General features: G+C 41.7%; 1 protein-coding gene across 3 annotated transcripts in view; it reads left to right on the forward strand.

The window, feature by feature from the left end:
• Positions 1-24331, forward strand: part of LOC122551354 (SH3 domain-binding protein 4-like) — a 65045-nt gene that overhangs the window by 21306 nt on the left and 19408 nt on the right. For all 3 annotated transcript variants that reach the window (XM_043693095.2, XM_087988776.1, XM_087988775.1), the window contains exons 2-3: positions 4826-5059; positions 11888-14256. In XM_043693095.2, coding sequence (XP_043549030.2) covers positions 4942-5059; positions 11888-14256 — 2487 coding nt within the window. In that variant the 5' untranslated portion in view covers positions 4826-4941. The remainder of the gene's footprint in view (positions 1-4825; positions 5060-11887; positions 14257-24331) is intronic.

Here is a 24331-nt window from a genome sequence, read left to right on the forward strand (position 1 = left end):
TGAAGTCCATACTGATCACGTTCACCACTCTGCCCTCATCAATCCTCTGTTACTTTTTCAAAAAACTCAATCAAGTTTGTGAGACATGATTTCCCACGCACAAAGCCATGTTGACTATCCTGAATCAGTCCTTGCCTTTCCAAATACATGTACATCCTGTCTCTCAGGATTCCCTCCAACAACTTGCCCACCACTGACGTCAGGCTCACCGGTCTATAGTTCCCTGGCTTGTCTTTACCACCCTTCTTAAACAGTGGCACACGTTAGCTAACCTCCAGTCTTCCAACATCTCACCTGTGACTATCGATGATACAAATATCTCAGCAAGAGGCCCAGCAATCACTTCTCTAGCTTCCCACAGAGTTCTAGGGTACACCTGATCAGGTCCTGAGGGTTTATCCACTTTTATGCATTTCAAGACAACCAGCACTTCCTCCTCTGTAATATGGACATTTTCAAGATGTCAAAATCTACTTCCCTACAGTCTATATCTTCCGTATCCTTCAACACAGAAAACAAAATGCTAAATACTCATTTAGTATCTCCCCCATCTCTTGTGGCTCCACACAAAGGCCGCCTTGTTGATCTTTGAGGGGTCATATTCGCTCCCTAGGAACCCTTTCGATGTGGGACTTAGATCAAGAAGAAAATGAAGAATAAATATTGCCACAGACGAAGTGTAAAGAGATTTTTTGTGAAAATTGAAGTATAAAAGGTGTCAGTGCAAACTTAATAAACTGCCTGTGTATCATTGCATGCAACATTCAAAATAAAATGGAGAAGCTAATGGCTGGGGAATCAAAATTGGAAAAAATATTTACAAACAAAGTGACCAAGCTGTGGAAATTCTTAAAGCGGTTGCTATTTGAGTTAAGATGAAATATATTTCTCTTATTAAAAAGAATCATACAACCCATGAGTCCAACATTCTGGATGGGTTGGCCTGTAGTTTCCACTTAGTTCTTCCAAAATTGGTGAAACCAGCACAAAAGTTTGTAGAATTTTAAGCACACGTTACATTCCATGCATGTTCTAGTTGTTTATTTGCTCTGATGTGTAAAAAAAAACATTGCCCTGGAAGCGGGTCCATTGCCAAAACCGGCTCTGCTTCTTGATCAATGCATCACAACTTGAGGTTTCCATTAGTTGTGCCCACTTGAAGCAAGCACTGAATATTAAATTGGTTGCTTTGGGTGAGAGGACAGAAATGGCTACCTATTTTAAAAACTTTTAAATATCATTTTCTTAACTTGTATTCAGAAATTGCTGGTTGTATCCCAACGGGACTAGCAAATGCTTTTATATCCTTCTAAAGAGCAATTTTCAGGACTGTAATCAAATTCCACCTGCTCTCTGGTGACTAGATACTTTGATTTCAATGTTTTTTTAATGATGAACCCATTTGCAGCTCCATTGGGTTCCCACTTGTGAAATTATTTCCGCAATATAATTAAGCGTCCATTTTTTTAAAAAAAATTCAAAAATGCTGACTGATTTTTCACTGGTTTATGGCTGATCTTGCATTTTGACTTGTGCAATTGAGTTTGTACCAAAACTTGAGGGAAAGTAAATACTTCTCAGAACTGGCACAATTTTCACCTGGATCGCTGATTCAGTCCAGAGCAGAAACTTAAAATGAAGTTTCTAAACAAAGGCACACATGAAGTACTTCAAAAAGGAAAAGACGTCCTAAGGCAATAATAAACTATTTGGAATGAAGTCAGAAAACAGTACAGCAGGCAAAGTGGAACTATTAAATTTGGTTGTCAAGTAAAGTATTCTACAGCCACATAAATAACAAAAGATTTGCAAAATCTTTGAGATGGCAAGTTGATAAACAAACAAACAAACAAAAGTAGTGAGTATGAATCCCATGATGTCTGGGTGGATTACATTGAAACTTTTTTTTCAAAAAGTTATGAAAAAATGCTGGAAACATGATCATTTATACATTATTCTTTGCTAATGTATTCATTAGAAATGACTGCATTAAGGAGGGAGAATGAAGAAGTCTTGGGAACTTAGGAAAACTAATGGAATTGTTATTTAAAGATGGAATATAAAATGGCTATAAGTTGAAAATATAATAAAGGCAAATCCTGCACAGATGTCAAAACGGGTGGATTATGTTCCTACATAGGACAAGAGACCAGAACTAGTCTATTTATGAGCACCAGTCCATTGTGAAATTAATATTCAGCACAAGCTTCCTCTCATTCTTCTAACACAATCAGCACAGTATTCTCTTTTCCCTTCTCCTCATTCTCTGATTCTAATTTTCCAACTAACATTTAGTATCCTTATCTTTCCTGCCAGTGTGCCTTCTGCTTAGCGAGGCTGAAATGTGTTTGCATTCTGCCTAATCTGCATTTATAATAAATAAAACTTATTGTAGTTATCATAAATTTCGAAACCATCCAGAAATAAATCTGGTGTGAATTGCAATTTTAAAGATTTACAGACTAGGATTTCAACATTGGATTTGTGAAATTAGATTTCAAAAGGACAAGTAATCCTTGACTAGCATTGTCTTTGACAAAGTAACAAGAGCCATCAATGGTAATATATCTGTATTTTCAAAGGGCGTTCAACAAGTAGACTAATCTCCAGCGTCTGCAGACCTCACTTTCTCCTCGAAGATTTAAACTTAGAACATGTAGGGTCAGGGACAAGTAAAAGAACGAATAGATAGAAAGAAGGGATTTGCATTTATATCATGCTTTTCATGGTCTTGCTACATTTTAAAGCACAGCTGACTACTTTTAAGATACATGAGTGAGAAGCACACAAAGGAGTTAGTTACTCAGACTGGAAAATGGTGGCAAATAATACAGGGGCCACGAACACGGGAATCAGGAGCATGTTCGTAAAATTTAACAGGGGTGTAGCTATTAAAAGAGGTTGCAGCAAAATACAGGATGACATTCGTACATAGAACAGAGATGTAATAGATAAAAGAGCTTCAATATAGACAAGTGTGAGGTAATGGGCATCAGTCAGAAGAAAGATGGAAGTCATCTCTCATTTCTAGACAGTGTGTGGAGAAGTTATGTTCATAATCTGACCTGATTAGATTTTTCTTTGAATATTCTCTTATGGAATAATGCAGTTCTTCTTAGCTAGTTGTGGTTCAGTGAGTAGCATGCTTGTCACCTAGTCAGAAGCTGCACTTAGTATACGTCCCAGCCCAGACAAAAAAAAAATTCAAGACTGAACTTCAATTCAGTACAGTAAGAGTACTGCACTGTCTGAGGGGCCATCCTTCAGGTGTGTTATTAAATTGAAGGTCCCCCATGCCCTCTCAGGTCAATCCCATGGCACCACTTTGAAGAAGAGCAGAGGAGTTCTCCTTGCTGTCATGGGTAGTGTTAACCATTCATCTTGGAGCCAAGTGATCTGGTCTTTTTTTTAATTGTTTGTTGTGTGTGTGCAAGCTGGCTGCCTCTTATATTGCCAGTGACTACACGTTATAAAGAGCTTCATCAGGTGAAAAGAGCTTCACAATGTGTAGAGATTGTGGTAAGTGCCATAGAAATATTGACTTTTCTAAATTCTGATGTTTCTAATTTACCTTTGTTGACAACAGAGGGAACCTTGTTGGATATAAAAGCCATTTGGAACCTTATTTCATACACATGGATCTTGTGTTCAAATACAAACAGGGCAATCGGGTGCAGGAATAGGTCCCTCAAATCAGCTTCACCATTCGATAAGCTCGTGGCTGATCTGATTCTGGGCTGCAACTGTATTGCCTGCTATACCCTTTGACTCTCTTGTCAATCACTATTTAACTCAGCCTTTCCTGCTGTCTAGTGAAAAGAATTCCACAGTCCACTGACCCTTTGAGATCAATTTTTAGTCTCTCTCAGTCACAACAATTTTTTAAAAAGTGGTTTTCCTTTTTAACATGTAGCTATCATACTTCAATGAAGCTGAAATGATCCAGATCAACAACAAAGGAGAGCCAATTCCGATGTGTTCATGTTTACAGTTTTATTACCCATAACTAAACTCTCTCTACCAAGAAAAGCGACATCAAGCGTACAAACACAAGGAATGAGCTTACAAAGAGGCTGGTGGGGGAGGGCATGTGGTCCAGCCAAGAGGGTAAAGACAGTTGCGGTTTACATTTTTCTTCAGAGCCTTTGCATACCAAAGTGAAACTTGGATCCAACGGTTCAGTTGCTTTATGGTTTCCCGTGTAATGGCAAAGGTGCAGATGTCTTGGATTTTTCAGTAAATTACTGTTGTTCCAAGTTGCTTTTCACCAACTAGTTACTGAGCTTTAAGCAGATTGAGAGAAAGAAGAGGTCTGAGTATCCTTGCTGTTGTCAGTCCATGTCACTTTTTCCCTCTTTTTGCACAAAGCAAGCTGCAGAAGTATGAATGATTTTTTTATTCCAAGTCTAGCTCCATTGTCTTTATCATTGGACATTCTAAAGGTAACTATTCATCTCTGCTATGTGAATTATGCAAGTTTGAGTAAGACGTGTGAAGATTTTGATACCTCACTGAGCCTCTTGGTTAAGATGGTAGTCCTTCAGCCAATGTTGTATATATCATGCAGGTCGCCTGGATTTGTCAAGTGATCACACCATTTTTGAGTCAGTAGTGACTTTACTAAACCCAATTCTTGCATACTCAAGAGAAGTGATGAAAGTTGAATATTTATGGTCTATTTTCATTTGCTTGTAACAATTTACAATTGGAAGTAATTTCTGTGCAAGCCATGAGTTGACTGGAAGAATGTATTTGGTAAATTTTGGCACATTTTTAGAGTCTATATCTCCTGAACTGATGCAGAGTTAATTGATTTATCTCCTAGATGATCAGCATAACAAGTGAAACTACAATCGTTAAAGAGCTGGTCGTCGGCTTATAAAAACTGCTGTAGATGAACGACCTTTGTGTCTAGCATTAAACCTGATAATCAAAGGAATTATGGCAGCCCAGAGAATTCGTTCCACCAACACAAGTGGACTCCCTCGGTGTAAATCTGAAGGAACATTAATCGACTTGAATGATGGATTTTCCGATCTTGGTATGAACGATGTCAAAGGTAAATATTTGTGATTCATATTTTGTTAACCATCACAGAACAATTGCATCATTAGATAGTCTGTAGATTTCTCAGATTTCTGGTGGCGAGGGGCATTTGATTTAGTAAATTATTACTTTTTTTAAAAAAAAACCTCCATTACAGGTCAATTTGTTCTAACCCTTGTTTTATTGATGTCAGTCTCTGATGGCCAAACCTCATCCGAGTTCAACTCAGAAGTGTTTGTGCTTTTTCACAACTTGATCTCTGCAACTCAGAATATAACTTGCAAGCAGTGGATGATGCTTTATGACATCCTTTGCTTTTTTTTTTAGTAGCTAAGAACCAACAGGTGCTGTCAGCTTTCCACTGCCATCCCAACAAGTTTGCATTCCATCAGTGGCACTGGTCTCTAACTTCAACATGCTGTTTTGAAGAGGCTCATAGTGAAATAGCTGTAGTTTTGGCAAGTTACTCCATTGGTAATCTACGAGGGATACCCTGTGGGTACTTTTCATCCCGAATCATTCTAATTGCTCTGATAAGCTCTGAAAGGTTGATCCATGCACAGAATCAAAGAGTTGTTACAGTAATGAAGGAGGCTATTTGGTTATCTTGCTCATACTAGCCATCCGTATGAGCAATTCGCTTTTGGTTATTCTCCTCTCCTCCCTGTAAGCCTGTATGTCCTTCCTTTCCTGATAGTAATCCCAATCCGACTTGAGTGTCATGGTTGAATCTGCCTCCACTATTCAGTGTCAGGCCATATTCTTGTTTTAATCACTTTCTACATAAAAATGTTTATTCTCATGTCATTGGCAGAAGAACCATGTTGTCCTCTCATTCTTGGTCCTTCTCGCAAAAGGGAGCTTTGACTCTATCTTCGCTGTCCATCCCTCTCACTATTTTTGAATGACTTCATCTCCTTTCACCCTTTTCCAAGGAGAACAGTCAACTTCATTTTATTCTCTGTGACAGAAATTCTTTCTCACTAAGGCCACGTGTGTGAATCTTTTCTGCACTCGCTCCAATGCCTTCACATCTTTTGTTTTAAGTGTAGAACCCAGAACTGGGTATAATGCTCCCGCTGAGGTTGAACCTGCAGGTCCTGCTATGACAGTGCCTTCCAAACCTGTGACCCTTACCATCGGAAAGGTCAGGAGCAACAAACACATGGGAGTATTATCTATCTGCAAGTTCTGCTCCAAGCCACAAGCTGGGCTGACTTGGAACTTCCTCCCTCTTGGCGTTAAAAATGTATCTCCAGTGCAGCGGTTCAAGATGGCTGCTGAGCACCATCTTCTTGAGGGCAATTGAGGATGCTCAATAAATGTTAGCCTAATTAGGAATAAGAGTTTAGCTTAGAGTGGTGCTGGAAAAGCACAGCAGGTCAGGCAGCATCCGAGAAGCAGGAAAATCGACGTTTTGGGCAAAAGCCCTTCATCAGAAACGATTCTTGATGAAGGGCTTTTGCCCGAAGCGTTGATTTTCCTGCTCCTCGGATGCTGCCTGACCTGCTGTGCTGTTCCAGCACCACTCTAATCTAAACTCTGGTTTCCAGCATCTGCAGTCCTCACTTTTGCCTAATTAGGGATAACCATATCCCATGAAAGAATTAAAAACTAATTGAATTCTAGTGCGTACTGGCTGAGAGAAAATATCAGAGATCAAAGAGGAAAAAGCATCAATCGCTTTTTTTTCTGATCAGCAAATATGACTTCTCAAGATAAGTATAGAAAGACCTGAAATAGTTCACTGCTAAGCAGTGTTCTTTTTTAAAAACACACATTGAATTGCTCTCGGGTATTGAAAGCGGACTTTCAGCTCCCAGCAAATGTTTAACCAGTGAGGTTATCATGATTTTGTTACCCGCTGTATTAACTTAGGCTGGTTCAAATGTTACAGTGCCCCAGACTTGCATGTTGTGGCCTGTTCTGCCTTGCTGCAGAGTGCCAAGAAAGATCAATCTGCAGAAATCAGGAAAGCTCCCATTAGGTAAATGGAAATAATGAATTCCCCATGGGTTTGTTGACGTGCAAACAGTGCAGTAATCACTCCAGAATATCTTACTGTAGGAGTGCTGTTTGAGAGGCAGTCGAGCCCTGATTTGTGTCCTGGTGGTTCATTAATTGAACGAATCTTTTGTGCAGAAGAATGAGGGTCAGAGTTGATTTTCATTGGGCTTGAGCCAGCACATTGCTCAAACGGCTGCAATGCCAGCCAAAAGCCAACTCTGAAATTGACCTCCTTTACTATTGACAACTATTATTGTTAATAGGCAATATGCACTCTTCCAGCTGAATGAATGGGCCAGTCAGGTGATGATATCTGCAGTCCTTACTTCAACAATGCAGTGAATCTTTTAAAAAAAAAAATCAACATTAACAAGAATAAAACTCTGAAAGCCCCATGCTTATCTTTTTCTTTTGTGTGGCTGTTTTACACTTGTCTTTTGGTGGTGATTCTCCAACACCGCCCCCGCCCCCCCCAGTCCCCGCCCAACTCCAGGGTGATTTGTTAATTCCATGTGGGTTTTAGCAGCCTGCTCCCCTTCTGTTTGGAAGCTGCAGATGAAGATGAGGCCTTGTGTCGCACAAAGTGTTTTACTTTGCAGATCATGAAACTTGGAACTGATACCTGACTTGGTCGGAAATTGCAAAGCCTTTGAAATGGATAATGGGTAGATTTCTCCTCCTCACACTGTGGCTGTGGTGTTGAATGGCTCACCAAGCAATTTATCTCTTCAGGGCTCTAGTAATAAGAGGAGTCCATTCAGTACTCCAAACCTATTGCGAGTTTAATGGTAGCTGATCTGTGTGTTAACTCCATCTCCCTGATTTGATTTTGTAATACCATTTTGTATTGTTACCTAACAAAAATCACTCGCGCTCTATTTTGAATTTGGCAACTGACTGCCAGATTCATCGGATTTTTGAGGGAGAGAGTTGAAGATGTCTACTCCCTGTTGTGTGACATTGTCGCTCAGAGGCTTGGCTCGAATTTAAAGTTCTGATTCTTTGTTCTGGTCATCCTATACCTTATCCAACCTTTTAATCGTCATACACATTTCAGTGAGCGTAATCAGAAGAGTATACATTTATTGCAAACATTAAAATATATGTTGTACAAATCAAGATTCTTGCTGTTTACTATTTGAGCAGATTCCTGAGGAAACTTGGTTTGACAGCTGATGTGTACTGTTTTTAAGTGTTCAATTACCAAACTTTTCAACATTGCATTTGAAGGAGTGTTTCTGTTATTTGATCTAAACGCTTTCTCCTTAGACTTTTCCTGCCTTCAAATTAAGCCAGTTTGAATCGCCTGGTATCTCAATTGCAAGCTCAGCCGACTTGCTCCTTCCAGTCAGTGTGGGAAGTTGTCAAGTTTAGTAAGCTGTCTGGTTACACATGTGAGGGAAGGAGGATGCAGGATTCTTTCCCATATGCCAGTCAGCTTTCTGTGGTTTGTGTGGCACAGTTACTAAGACTTGAGAATTGCTGAGCAAAAATGGGCCAAGGTTAATCCTGATCATCTTGGTAATTGAGTGATACCACATAACAGGGTTGGTGACTAGCAATCAATCTCGTGTGAATCTGAAATAGAGGCAGACATTTCAGAAGAAGAACCATCATAATGTAGGGGAGTATCTGCAGTATCTTCTATTCACAGAGCCTCATCTGTACATATGTAAAATTTGAATGTTTTTCTTGCTTAAATTGAGTAAGATCCCATTCTTGTATTTCTTGTGTGGCAGTCTTCAGTGTTAGAGAAGGTGATGTCATTCATTGGTCTGCACAATTGTCAATTGGACAGAAATGATAAATTAGTTACAGCATAGTACCAGGAGAGAAGAGATACTATCATTCTGATGATGCATCAGAACTCCAAAGCACTTGGATATATTGAGCTTTTAATTCCTACTCATTATTTATTTTTAAATAGAGACCTCTACAGCCAAAATATGACCGTGCATATAAATTCAGTTGCAATCTGACAGAGTACTGTGTGGGTCAAAAAGGATAGCGCTGGAAAAGCACAGGAGGTCAGGCAGCATCTGAGGAGCAAGAGAGTTGATGTTTTGGGCATAAGCCCTTCATCAGGAGTGTTTCTATTGAAGGGCTTATGCCTGAAACTTTGACTCTCCTGTGCCTCGGATGCTGCCTGACCTGTGCTTTTCCAGCGCCATCCTTTTCGACTCTGACTCTCCAGCATCTGCAGTCCTCACTTTCTTCTAGAATACTGTGTGGACTTATGGAATGTCAAACCTGCACAGTGTCAAACTTGTGTTGCAGCACTCAAAGTGCACATTGGTTATTCTAATTGTTCCTCACTTCCAGTTGTTATCGATATCTACAGCACAATGTTTGTTTGCTTGGCAAATGAATGATTGTCAGTAGGCAAGTGGTCAACATATGGTTTTACCAGCGAGACAGGATTAATTACTGACTTTGTAGTGAAAAGACTCCTGGGTAGCAGTGACCATGATATGGTTGACTTTTACGCACAGTTTAAGGAAAAGAAGTATGAGTCAAAGATTGCTATGTTGAATTTGAACATGGGCAGTTATGTGGGCATGAATGCAGAGTTGGTGAAAATGAATTGTCAACTTAAGTCAAGAGATGGGTCAATTGAACTGCAGTGGCAAAAATTTGAGGGGATATTCCAATAAATAAGGAAAGGTCTAAGGGACATACTTGCCACCCATGGTTAACTAACAGTCAAAGATAGTATCAAACTTGAAAGACGTATGATTATGCAAAGTAGGCCAAAGATCGCACAGAATGTAAAAGACAAAAAATAATTACTGGAAGATTAATAAGGAGGGAAAAGTTCAATGACATGAGAAATTTGGCCAGAAGAGTAAAACAGGAGAGGTTTCTTCAAATATTTAAATTAAAGTTAGTGAAGTAAGTGTTAATCCTACAGAGGCTGAGCCTAGGGAATTAGTAATGAAGGATAAAGAGATGGTGGATGAATTGAACGGATGTTTTGTGTTGGCCACCATGAGACAGGATACATGGAACATCCTGGAAATAACTGTAAAGCAGGATTTAAAATTGGAGGGTGACTTAAGAAAACTGCAATTACCAGTGGAGTGGTGCTGAGAAAATTGTTGAAACTGCTCGTTGACAAGTCCCCAGGTCCTAAAGGATTTCATCCTGTAGTCCTAAAAGAAGTACCTGGTGAGATATTTTGACGTATTGGTTTTAATTTTCCAAAACTCATTAAATTCAGTAAAGTTCCTTTTGATTGGAAAATAGCTTATGTAGCTCCTTTATTGAAAAAGGAAGGAATGCAGAAAGCAGGAAACTGCGGGTCAGTTAACTTAACATTTGTCAAGGGAAGAATGTTATTCAAGACATTATAACAGCACATTTGGGCACGTTCAAGGGCATCACTGTAGTTTTGTTAAAGGTAAATCATGTACAACTTATTTATTGGAGTCCTTTGAAGGATTAACTTGTGCTGTGGATAAAGATAAACCAGTGAATGAAAAGTATTTAGATTTCCAGAAGGCATTTGATTAAGTGCCACATCAAAGGTTGTTAAAGAACTTAAAAGCTCACAATATTGTGCAGACATGTTGGTTTGGATAGATCATTGGCTGGCTAATGGGGGGCAGGGAATAGGATTCAGGTTGGCAGGGTATCATGACTGGTGTGCCACAGGGGCCAGTGCTAGAGCTTCAGCTCTTGACAATTCAAATAAATGACTTAAATGAAGGTACGGTAGCTAAATTTGCTGATAACACAAAGGTAGGTAGGCAAGTGAGTTGTGAAGAAGGCATAAAGAACCTACAAAGGGATATAGATTAAATGGTTAGGCAGAGATTTAGCAAATGGAGTATAGTGTGGGAAATTGTCTAATGGTGAGATGATGCAGAGAGATCTGGGTGTTCAGGTTCATGGATCATAAGGTTAGGATACAGCTACAACAAGTAATCAAGAAAGCTAATAGATTGTTATGTTTTATTGTTAAGAGGAATTGAATGCAACAGTGGAGAGGTTATGCTTCAGTTGTACAAGGCATTTGTGAGACTAAAACTGGAGAACAGTAGTGGTCACCATGTTTAGGGAAGGATCCTAATATACTGGGAGCACTTCAGAGGTTCACTAGACAAATACCTGGAGCGACTGGATTGCCTTATAAGGAAAGGTTAAACAGGCTTAGCCAGAGTCCTCTGGAGTTTAGAGGAGTTGGAAGTGACTGAATTGAATAATATAAGATCCTGAGGGGACTTGACCTGATGATGTTGAAAGGATGTTTCCTTATGTGGAAGAACTAGGGATCATAGTTTAATCATAAGGGATCACCCATTTAAGACAGAGATAAGGAAAGAAACATTTTCTCACGGAGGATTGTCTTTGGAATTCCCTTCCTCAAAAGGATATAGGTGAGGTTGCAGAATTTTTAAATGTTTTTAAGGTGAAGGTAAATTGATTCTTGATTACTGGGGGATTAAAGTTATCGGGAGGTATGTAGGAATGTAGAGTTGAGGTTAAAATCGGATCAACCATGAGTTTTATTAAATATGAAGCAGGCTTAAAGGGCCAAGTGGCCTCCTCTTGTCTCTTGTTCATGTGGTTGTAGTTGTATTTGCATTTGCTCTAGCTTTTTGAAATATTTGCTGAATGGCATTTACCTGTAATATATCATTTATTGTATTTATATGTAGTACTGCGTTTATCAATTTGATATATTGGGTATATTTTTTCTTATTGAGCTGTTGTTGAATTTGCGCATTTCTTTTGCTTGAAATGGTTAAATAGAATGCTAATGTCAAAAGATATAATCTTGGTACTTGAGTAACCCTACTTGAATTATTGTTTCTTTTTTCTAAATTTGCAGGGCCCTCTCCTAGTGCCTTGCGGTTGGATTCATCTACATCTTTTGGAGATGCACGTGAAGTTGTGGCGATCAAGGATTACTGCCCCACTAATTTTACCACACTTAAATTTAACAAGGGGGATGTTCTGTATGTTTTGGACACCTCTGGATCTGAATGGTGGTATGCCCACAACAATACTGAAATGGGTTACATCCCTGCTTCATACGTTCAACCTGTTGTCAGGAGCTCTTCCCTTCGAGACAGTGGAATGGTGGACAACATTGGGGACAGTTCGGACGAGGGTGCCAAAGAGATCGACTTATTTGGAGAGTGGGGAGACGTCTTTGACAAAATAACTTCAAAGCCCCAACATAACAATCCATTTTTGAATGGCTTGACATCCTCCAATCCATTTCTGGACAGAAACAGACAGAGCGTTAGCTCCAACAATCAACAGACAGCTAAATCGGAAGTGGATTTACTTTTGTTTGACTCTGATACCCCACCTTTTACCAGTTCCAAACCATTAACAGCTAACAACTCAAGTCATGATGTTTTTGAGGAAGACCTATTAATCAGCTCCAAGGCTGAGTTTGATCCGCTTCTCAATAGGAACAATCCCTTCTTCAGAAGCAAGCGATCATACAGTATGTCTGAACTTTCAGTGTTGCAAGCCAAGTCTGAAGGAGCTTCCTCTTCTGGGTTCTTCACTGGCATGCAGTCTCCAGATCCTGAACAGTTCAAGAGCAGGGAGGACTTTCGAGCAGCTTGGCTTAACCACAGGAAAATGGCACGCTCCTGCCATGATTTAAATTCTCTTGGACAAAACCCTGGATGGGGTCAGACACAACCTGTGGAGACTAATATTGCGTGTAAGCTGGATAGCAGCGGTGGGGCAGTTCAACTACCAGACACCAATATCACTATCCATGTACCAGAGGGACACGTCCTTCCTGGAGAAAGCCAGCAGATCTCAATGAAAGCCTTGTTGGATCCTCCTGTGGAATTGAACAATGACAAATGCACAACCATTAGCCCCGTGGTGGAGATTAAGTTAAGCAACATGGAAGTGAAGACGTTCCTCACCTTAGAAATGAAAATTTCTGCTGAGTTAAAAGAAGATGCGGCAATCAGAAAAGATGCAGTAATAACCTGCCTTTTCAGCGACAGCAAAGACGGGCCATTCTCGCCCATGCCTCAGGTTTATCACTATGGCGATACGGTGCAGGTGCAGCTGGACAATCTAGAGCCTTGCATGTATGCTGTTGTGGTATCTCAGGCCAAAACGCTGCAGTACCCTGACACAGTGTGGGATTGCATTAACAAAAACATCACAGTCGGTGTTTATGGCCCTAAGCACATCCACCCTTCCTTCAAGGCGGTGGTGGCTGTGTTTGGCCATAACAGTGCACCCAAGTCATTGCTGGTTAATGAAGTAGGCCGAGAGGTTTTAAGTGCACCCCCAGTGGCTCTACAGCTGTGGGGCAAGCACCAGTTTGTGCTAGCCAAGCCGCAGGACCTGAAGCTCAGCATCCATCCCAATATTTCCAACTACGAGATCAAAGCTGCCGACCAGGTTAAAGTCGTCCGTGGATTTCAGGTGAGGCTTGGGAAGGTCAGCCGCCTCATCTTCCCCATCCATTCGCGGCTCCCAGAAGAGCTCTCGGACTTCACGCTGAGGATCCAGGTGAAGAGCGACCAGGAGGTGATGATCACACAGTTCTGTGTGAGGACGCCGCAGCCACCTCCGAAGTCCGGGACCCGGAACAGCGGACAGAGGAGGTTTCTGAAGAAGAAAGAAGTCGGCAAGATTGTTCTGTCGCCCTTGGCTGTCACAAGTAAATATCCCGCCTTTCAGGACCGCCGTGTAAACAACCTTAAGTATGGCAAACTGCTGAAAACTGTAGTAAGGCAGAACAAAAACTATTATCTCTTGGAGTACAAAAAGGGAGATGTAATTGCGTTGCTGAGTGAAGAGAAGATTAGGTTTAAAGGGCAGCTGCGAACAAAGGAATGGTACACTGGGTACTACCAAGGCAAGATAGGCCTGGTGCATGCCAAGAACGTGCTAGTGGTTGGCAAAATTAAACCAAGCTTCTTCGCTGGGCCTGACCTCACCACCTCTACACTCTTGGACCAGATTCTGCGTCCCAGCAAGTTCCTGACCTACATTTATGCCTCTGTGAGGATGACACTGATGGAAAACATCAGCAGCTGGAGAGCATTCGCAGACGCCTTGGGTTACAAAAACGTGCCACTTGTCCACTTCTGCAGGACAGAGATAGACAGCGAGCCAGAGCGCGTGGCGTCTGTCCTGGAAAAGCTCAAGGAGGACTGCAATGACACTGAGAACAAGGAAAAGAAGTCCTTTCAGAAAGAGCTGATGGCTGTGAGTACCCGTTAATAGCTATAGTATAGTCTCTGCCTTCTCTTAAGTTTGCTAAGCTACAGTTTTAGCGTTGTAGTATTGACTAGAAACTTGCTGTTGTTCACTGAATTGCAGGACAATCATTTTGCATGGGTATGAACCATCTTGTGTAGGGTAGTATAGGATGGTATATGATCCTTACAAAGTCACTGTGTTTTGCAGGATGCCTTCACATATTTATGTGGAATGCCAGCCTTTATTAAACGCAATGTCAAGACTTTTTAACTTTTTCGCTGTCAATGAGACCAACTGCAAGGAGTACTCCAAAACAGGATCGAGCTAATTTTTCAAAAACTAAAAGTTGCACAGCAGCTGTTCTGATGTCAGGGTAACAAACAAATGTGAATATCTTGTCAAAAACCTCTGTTTGAGTTTAGTCTTGAATTATCTAATGAGGAGCAGGTGTCAAACTATGGTCAGGAATATAAAAAGTGATTGTTTATTAACATGTATGTGCGCCAATCCAATGAAATTCAATTACTTGTGATTTCTAAATGACAGCCAAATATGAGAAGCAGACCCTGCAATTTTATCATATGAAGGGGAAATCTGTCAGTGACTACTCTTTGAAATAATCAGTCTTGTTTCAAATTATTTGGTCTTAAGGAACCTCAGTTGGAATACTCAGAACAGTTCAGGGCACCCATATCAGGGAAGATTTTAAGATCTTGGAAGGCAACAGAGGATTTATTGGGATAGAATCACCGAATGATAACAGCATGAAAGGAGATCCTTCAGACCATTATATCCATGCTTAGTCTCAGCATGCACAACACACCCAGTCATAATTCCCCCATCTTGATTACAGCTTGCTATTTTTTTTGTTTGTCTCCAGATAGTTATCCAAATCTCTGTGAAATGTTTTCCTCATGTTGCTGTTGCTTCTTTTGCCAGTCATCTTTGGATCACAGCATCGTACAGCACAGAAGCAGACCATTCGGTCCAACTTGTCCATGCTGACCAGATATCCTAAATAAATTTAGTCCCATTTGTCAGCATCTGGCCAACGTCTTTCTAAACCTTGCTTACTCATATATCCATCCCAATGCCATTTAGATATTGTAATTGTACCACCCTCTACCACGTGGGTGGCACGGTGGCACAGTGGTTAGCACTGCTGCCTCACAGCGCCAGAGACCTGGGTTGATTTCCCGCCTCAGGCGACTGACTGTGTGGAGTTTGCATGGGTTTCTTCCGGGTGCTCCGGTTTCCTCCCACAGTCAAAAGATGTGCAGGTCAGGTGAATTGGCCATGCTAAATTGTCTGTAGTGTTAGGTAAGGAGTAAATGTAGGGGTATGGGTGGTTTGCGCTTCGGCGGGTCGGTGTGGACTTGTTGGGCCGAAGGGCCTGTTTCCACACTGTAAAGTAATCTAATCTAATCTAATCTAATCTTCCTCTGGCAGCTCAGTATATGCATGCACCGCTGTCAGTGTTTTCTGATGTTTGACACAATGAGAACACTTTCTCCCTGTCTACCATGAATTGGAATTCCTCTGTCAAATTTTCTGTCAATCTTCTCTGCTTCCCCAATCTTATCAACAACTTTAAGTCCCTCACTTTTGGAACAATGCTTATGAATAATTTTTGCTCTGTCTCTCTCTCTCTGTCTCTCTCTCTCTGTCTCTCTCTCTCTGTCTCTCTCTCTCTCTGTCTCTCTCTCTCTCTCTGTCTCTCTCTCTCTGTCTCTCTCTCTCTGTCACTCTCTCTCTCTGTCACTCTCTCTCTCTGTCTCTCTCTCTCTCACTCTCTCTCTCTCACTCTCTCTCTCTCACTCTCTCTCTCTCACTCTCTCTCTCTCACTCTCTCTCTCTCACTCTCTCTCTCTCACTCTCTCTCTCTCACTCTCTCTCTCTCACTCTCTCTCTCTCTCTGTCTCTCTCTGTCTCTCTCTCTCTCACTCTCTTACTCTCTCTCTGATGCTTTCACAGCCTTTCCACATTGTAGGGCCCGGAATCAGCCATAATATTCCAGTTGAGGCCAAGGCAGAATTCCTCACAGGTTCATCAAAGTTTGGTTGTGTTTATACTTTGTGCTACTTTTTTCATAAAAGCTGGGAACCCATGTGTTTTACGAACTGCTTTCTCAAACTCTCCTGTCACTGTCAATGTATGAGGGACTTCACTTGGGAATGCAGGAATGGAAAAATTAGGGTCTGTTCTCCTTGGAACTGGAAGGTTAATGGGTGACCTAATTCCAAGATGATGAGAGCTTTTGATAAAGAGAGAAAAGGACTATTCCCTCTGGCTAATGGGGTCAAGAGGCCATAGGCCAGTGGGTTTTTTAAAAATCATTGAGTGAAGGTAATGTGGGGAGATGAGAGATGTTTTCTGTCAGTTATTGGGATTTGAAATGCTTGACTCAGTAAGGCAGTTGGAAGCTGATTCCATCAACCATTTTAGAAAGGAGTTGGAAGAATTGCTGGAAATGGGGGACTTCACAGAGTTATAAACAATAAAGCAGGGATGTGGGATTCAGCAAGGCTGTTCTTTCAGGCAGGAAGAATGGGCAGAATGGACTCCTTGTATTCAGTAAGGTTTAGAGATCTGGGGATCAGTCGGAACAATGTTGGGTGGCACGATGGCTCAGTGGTTAGCACTGCTGCCTCACAGCACCAGGGTCCCAGGTTTGATTCCAGCCTTGAGCGACTGTGTGGAGTTTGCGTATTCTCCCCGTGTCTGCATGGTTTCCTCCGGGTGCTCCGGTTTCCTCTCACTGTCTAAAGATGGCAGGTCAGGTGAATTGTCCATGCTAAATTGCCCGTAGTGTTCAGGGATGTATAGGTCAAGTGCATTAGTCAAAGGGAAATGGGTCTGGGTGAGTTACTCTTTGGAGGGTTGGTCTTGTTGGGCCGAAGGGCCTCTGTCCACATTGTAGAGAATCTAATCTAAAATGGTGAGAGCCGCAGTATATTAGATTAGATTAGATTATTTAGTGTGGAAACAGGCCCTTCAGCCCAACAAGTCCACACCGACCTGCCGAAGCTCACCCACCCAGACCCATTCCCCTACATTTACCCCGGACCTAACACTATGGGCAATTTAGCATGACCAATTCACCTAACCTGCACATTTTTGGACTGTGGGAGGAAACCAGAGCACCCGGAGGAAACCCATGCAGACACGGGGAGAATGTGCAAACTCCACACAGACAGTCGCCTGAGGCGGGAATTGAACCCGGGTCTCTGGTGCTGTGAGGCAGCAGTGCTAACCACTGTGCCACCATGCCACCTATTCTTGTAGGTTGTGACAGATTCTCTCTCCATTTCCCTTTTAAATATCCTCAGCACTTGAATCTGAAATGATTTTTGTATTTGTGACGAATACAAGATTGGGAAATGGGCTGTCCTTTCTTATTCGAGCAATCTGTTGCCGCCATGTACTATAACCCTGCATGTGAAATCTCTCCACGCTGATCGTTTTAAAAAGACTCCAGCCAGAGAAGAAGGGGGATACGTTATTTGTTCTCTTTTTCAGTCTGTCAGACATGACTAAAGGAGAGTTGTTGAAATTCTGGTGAATTAACTGTGGATTCATAAATTGGAGCCTAACCATGGCAACAGAGGCCCAGAGCATCTGTGTTCAGTGGGGCTGTTGCACTAGGAAGCATCTTAAATCTGACCTTGAGGATCCTGACAGAATCCATGCAGCCTTGTGAGGAACTTTCACTATATGTTTTGTGTGATCTCGATCTCTGGGCTTTGAACAGTACTTGGAGTGTCTACTACCTGTGTGTGAATTCTTTTCGAGGAAACTATTTCCAGGAAGGTCAGAAATACAGACTGACTGACTGAGCTGACCTCATCTTAGGAAGTGGAAATATGTAATTTTCTGCTTGTGTTTTCTTCCAGGGGTTTGTCAGGATGGGAGGACGGACATGGTGTGTGGGGGTGGGGGAAAAGAGGGCCAGAGAAATAATTTGTGAGTTTTGTTCAGAAGTCAGTTGGCAGAGAGCATCACAGTAGAGACTTCCACATTGAGCAATAGCTGTTCACTGTAGATGCAAGATTCTTACTTTGGCTCCATGTTGGTGAGTAGCTAGAACTGAAGAACCTAGAACTCTGTTGTGAACCGCCATGAGACTTATCCCAAAGCAGTGGTGACTGCATTGAACATGATCCCTAAAGGATGTGATGATCTACTTGGTTCTTACTTTCCTCATTGCACACTGTAAGTGTGAACACCAGTGGAAATATGAAGTCATGGGATGGCTGAGGCACGCAGAAGCCCATCGTGTCAGTGACATTGCGTTATTATTCCTTTGCAGGAACAAATCACCCGATGCCATTCTCCCATCTTTTCTCCATTAACCCTGGAATTGTTTCCTTTTCAGAAAATCTTTTTTGAATGCCTTGATTGAGCCTGCCTCCACCCCCCTTTCTCAGAAGTGCATGCCAGGCTCTAGTCACTCACTGTGCGAAAATAATTTCCCTCCTGTCACCATTGCTGCTTTGTCAATTACCTCAAATCTGTGCCATCTGCTGCTCAATCCTTCCTGACTGTTCTGTCCAGATACCTCATGATTTTGAATGCCTCTATCAAATCTCCCCCAAACCTTTCTTCTCTGAAGAGAACAGTCCCAACCCCCTTAATCTAAATACATATCTAAAATTCTTTTTCAGAAACCATTCTCAAAATCTTTTCTCCACCCTCTTTAAGAACATCATGCCCTTTCTGAACAGTAACAATCAGATGAACACCGTCATCCCAGTTGAAGCTGAAATACTTCCGCACATTTTCCGTAAAACTGTGTTGCTTTTGTGCTCTAAGTCCTGTTAATAAAGCTAGGGATGCCTCTATTGATAAAGTACACTTTCAGTGATTGTGCACATTTACAAGTAGGTCCCTCCCCTTTTGCATTACCTTAAGAATTGTACCTTTATTTTGCATTCTTCCTACTAAAATGACTGACTTTGCATTAAATTTACTCTTGTCGCTGGTCATTGCATTCTGCCAACCTGCTCACATCCTTTTGAAGTTCTACCATATCCTTATGCTCTGTTGTTCTGTTGAATGCATATGTCAATTAGTCATTTATTTGATCTTTTGGGTTCTGTGCATGCTGTGGTGTAAAAATCCTTTCCCCTTGTGAGATGGGTCCCATCTGGTTTGTTCTTGAACTGAATTAGAACAGTGCATGGATCACCTCTGAGAATTAGGCTGAAGACTGTGGCTACCATATGCTAACCAGTTGATGCATTTGAAATGGGAAATATCAGAGCAAGCAATTATATTGCTAGATCAGTAAAGCAATACTCAGGGGACGAAAACAATTGATAAGTCCAGATAGTTTGTTCCTGACTGTAACAACTCACCAAGTCTCCTTCGACACCTTCCAAACCCACAACCTTTGCCATCTGGAAGGACAAAGATAGCAGATGCATGAGCATTACTGCCTGCAAGTTCCCAGCAACTATCCTGATGTAGAAATATTTCACTGTTTCTTCACTGAGTCTGGACGATCCATGTTTGTTCACAGCCTAGGTCTCCGTCCCCAACAGAATTGAGCATGCACCTACAGTACATGGACTACAGCAGTCAGAGAAGGCAACTCACCACCAACTTTTCAAACACTCTTAGCATTGGATCTATCCAGTGACACTGTCATCCCATGAACAATGTGAAAGATGAGAGGGTTGAGTTATACTTGAGTAACAGAGAAATTTTGAAAGTGAATAGCTGGATGCTACACAAAATAGCAAATGACACAGCATTGACATTGCAACAGTGTCTCATGTTTTGTGGCCCAACTGCTTCTTGTTGGCATCTCGTCTCCATGTGGACAATGTAGGTTAACGTCTCATACATTTTGATGTTGTTTCTGCTTCAATGCTACTGTTTGGAGCCATGTATCGTGGCAGAGAAGCAAGGGTTCAACCTGTCGAAAATAATTTTTGACCAGTTTCAGGTGGATTCATATCAGGGATGTTTTTTGCATTGTTGATTTTCCACTATCCCTTTCCAAGGACGAAGTTTAAAAATCACACCACACCAGGTTTAGTCCAGCAGGTTTATTTGGAAGTACAAGCTTTCCGAGCACTGCTCCTTCTTCAGGTAGCTAGTCGAAGGAACAGCGCTCCGAAAGCTTGTACTTCCAAATAAACCTGTTGGACCAAACCTGGTGTGGTGTGATTTTCAATATTGTCCACTCCTGTCCAACACTGGCACCTCCACATCCTGGCCTTTTGGGGCGACAACCCCTTCTGCACTTTTTCCCCATCATTCTGTCTGGTATTAGATTCTCCTCCAGAGTGCTTCACTGAGACATGCCTCGTGCATTTATTGAATGCATTTACTGTTCCTCTAACCAGAACTTCTGGGCTGTTTTTCTTAGAGATGCAGGCATCATTCACAAGGCCAGCATTTAGTGTCCATCCCTAATTGCCTTTGAACTGAGTGTCTTGCTAAGTCATTTCAGAGGGCAGTTAAGACTCAACCACATTGCTGTGTATCTGGAGTCCCATGTGGACCAGACCAGGCAAAGACAGCAGAGCTTCTGCCCAAAAGGACATTAGTAGCCCAGGTTGGAAGCGACTTGCTTCTCTTCATTCCCTTTTGAAGGTTACTCTCACAATGTAACGAATAACCTATCAGGCAATGCATTCCAAATTCTAGTTTCTCATTGCATAAGAAAGCAATTCTGTATCCCCCAGACTTGTTATTCATGTACAATTAAAAGATGCAGTGATCTGTTCACATCTACTATGATGTAAATTTCTCAATTGTTGAGGCAGTGTAACTCACAAAACATTCTAAATTACCAATTGTGGCAATGCACAGTGGAGTCACAAGCATCTAAAAACAGGAAAGTCTAATTAATACGTCGAAAAGGAGCGTTTTCATTTTGTATGCAGTCTATTCTGACCACCGTTCTGAAACTGTTATTAAACAGATATTCAATTTTTGAAGTATATCTGATAAATCATAAGTCTACTTGATGGATCATTGGTCTGTCCTGTTTAATCTGAGACTCTTTGACTACCTTTTGGAAGGATCATTATAGCTGTGCTGGTATTATATAACTACTGTACACAGAATGTGCTAGATACAGTAGTCATGATAGCTGCACTTTGCCAGGATAAAGAAAAGAACAAAGAAAATTTACAGCCCAAGACCAGGCCCTTCGGCCGTCCAAGCCTGAGCCAGTGCAAAACCTACTGCCCAATCCTAAGCATCTGCATCCCTCTGCTCCCCACCTACTCATGCATCTGTCCAGATGCACCTTAAGTGAATTTACAGTGCCTGCCTCTACTACCTCTGCTGGCAACACGTTGCAGGCACTTACCACCCTCTGTGTAAAGTACTTTCCATGTGTATCCCCCTTAAACATTTCACCTCTCACCTTGAACACGTGACCTCTTGTTATTGAAACCCTCACCCTGGGAAAAAGCTTATCTCTATCCACCCTGTCTATACCCTTCATGATTTTGTAGACCTCAATCAGGTCCCGCTTCAATCTCCTTTTTTCTAATGAAAACAATCCTAACCTACTCAACCTCTCTTCGTAGATAGCACCTTCCATCGCAGGGAACACCCTCATAAACCTTCGCTGCACCCTTTCCAAAGCGCCCACATCCTTTTGGTAACTTGGTGACCAGAACTGTACTTAGTATTCTAAACACGGCTGAACCAAAGTCTGTACAATTTTAACATGACCTGCCAGCTCTTATACTCAATACCTCGTCCGATGAAGGCAAGCATACTATATGCCTTCTTGACCACTTTATCCACCTGTGCAGCCATCTTCAGGTACAATGGACCTGAACTCCCAGATCTCTCTGCTCATCAACTTTTCCCAAGGCTCTTTCATTTACAGTATAGTTTGCTTTAGAAATATACTTCCCAAGAAGCATCACCTCATATTTGCTTAGATTGAAATCCATCGACCACTTCTCCACCCAACTCTCCAGTCTATCTACATTCTTCTGTATTCTTTGATAGTCCCCTATTCTTTCTGCTACTCCACCAAACTTCGTGTCATCTGCAAACTTACTGATCAGACCAACTTCCAGATCGTTTATGTATATCACAAACAGTGGCCCCAGCAATGATCCCTGTGGAACACCACTGGTCACCTTACTCCATTTCGAGAAACTCCCTTTAACTATTACTCTGTCTTCTGTTGCTCAACCAGTTCTTTATCTACCTAGCTAGAACACTCTGCACACTATGTGACTTCACTTTCTCCATTAGTTAACCATGAGGAACCTTATCATACGCCTCACCAAAGTCCATGTATATGACATCCACACCCTTTCCTTTATCTATCAACTTGGTCACTTCCTCAAAGAACTCTATTAAATTGGTAAGGCACAATCGCCCTGGCACAAAACCATGTTGCCTATCACTGATAAGCCCATTCGTTTCCAAATATAAATAGATTTTAACCCTCAGTACCTTCTCCAGCAACTTTCCCACCACTCACGCAGGCTCACTGGTCTGTAGTTACCTGGAATATCCCTACTACCCTTCTTGTACAGGGGGACAACATGAGCAACCTTCCAGTCCTCCAGCACTTCACCTGTGTTTAAGGATGCTACAAAAATATCAGTCAGGGCCCCAGATATTTCCTCTCTTGCGCCTCTCAGCAACCTGGGATAGATCACATCCAGTTCTCAAACTAATAGTCATATAATGTGCTGTTATTACATAAGTGTAAAATAAGACGAGGCCTTTCCGTCCCACAAGTATGTTCTAATATTCAATCTGCTCATGGTCGATCCACATCTTACCTCCATTTGCGCAGTTGGTTCCTTAGCCTTATCATCCTTGCCGAGTACACACATATCAATCTCAGTTTTAAAATCTTCATTTGATTTCCAGCCTCCAAAAGATTTATTTTAAGCACAGGGAGTTTAGATTTCCACTGCCTTCGTGTGAAGAAGTGCTTCCTAACGTTGACCCTGAATTTTATTCTCAAGTCCAGTTGTCTTATCCTTGTATTAACTTGGTTTTGTATTCTTAACATGAAAGGAACAAGTTTCTTGCTTGCTCGCTATCTCTTGGCCTTTAATCATCAAAAGTATCTTCAATTAAATCAACTCTTAACCATCTATACACAAGGAAATATAAGGCTCCCAAATGCAACAGTTCATTAGTGGGCAGCACGGTGGTACAGTGGTTAGCACTGCTGCCTCACAGCGCCAGAGACCCGGGTTCAATTCCCACCTCAGGCGACTGTGTGGAGTTTGCACGTTCTCCCCGTGTCTGCGTGGGTTTCCTCCGGGTGCTCCGGTTTCCTCCCACAGTCCAAAGATGTGCAGGTCAGGTGGGTTGACCATGCTAAATTCCCCATAGTGTTAGGTAAGGGGTAAATGTAGGGGTATGGGTGGTTTGCGCTTCGGCGGGTCGGTGTGGACTTGTTGGGCCGAAGGACCTGTTTCCACACTGTAAGTAATCTAATCTAATTCGGGGATTGGGTTTGGGTGGGGTACTCTTCAGAGGGTCGGTGTGGATTTGCTGGGCCGAAGTGCCTGTTTCCACACTGCAGCGATTCTGTGATCTAATCCTATGATCTAACCTGTCCTTTTAATTAGCCCAGGTATCATTCAGATGAATTTGTGCTCTGGCAAAACAAATCTGCTGTTCCTGAGTTGCTTAGAAATGGGGAGTAAGTAGAACTCTGTGCAGCTGTAATTTAATCCAATCCTCTTGAATTATTTTTATGGATTAGTTTTTTTTAACACATCTAATAGTTGTCAGTGACATCTGTCTACAGACTCCTAAGTCTCTTTGTACCTTCACTGATCATCCTTCACTGATCATAGCTTCTCCGCATTTAGAAAATACTCTTGCCTTTCTTTCTTTCTTGACTCTGAGACGAATGGTCTCACACTTGATCACATTGAACCCATTAGAACCAATGTTGCCTGTTTGCTTAATTTATCAGTGTCACTTTAGCAAATTTTTGCTGTCAACTAACATACTTGTTTGTCACCCATCTTGCTGATGTCAGTAAATCTGAAATCATGGCTCTTTATTCCTTCATACAAGGCATTTCTAAATATGGTGAAAAGCTGAGGCTCATTGCAAGTGTCTG

This window comes from Chiloscyllium plagiosum, unplaced genomic scaffold (genome assembly GCF_037043375.1).
Source record: "Chiloscyllium plagiosum isolate Xiang-an unplaced genomic scaffold, Cpla_swu_hap1 HiC_scaffold_7, whole genome shotgun sequence".
Lineage (NCBI taxonomy): Eukaryota > Metazoa > Chordata > Chondrichthyes > Orectolobiformes > Hemiscylliidae > Chiloscyllium > Chiloscyllium plagiosum.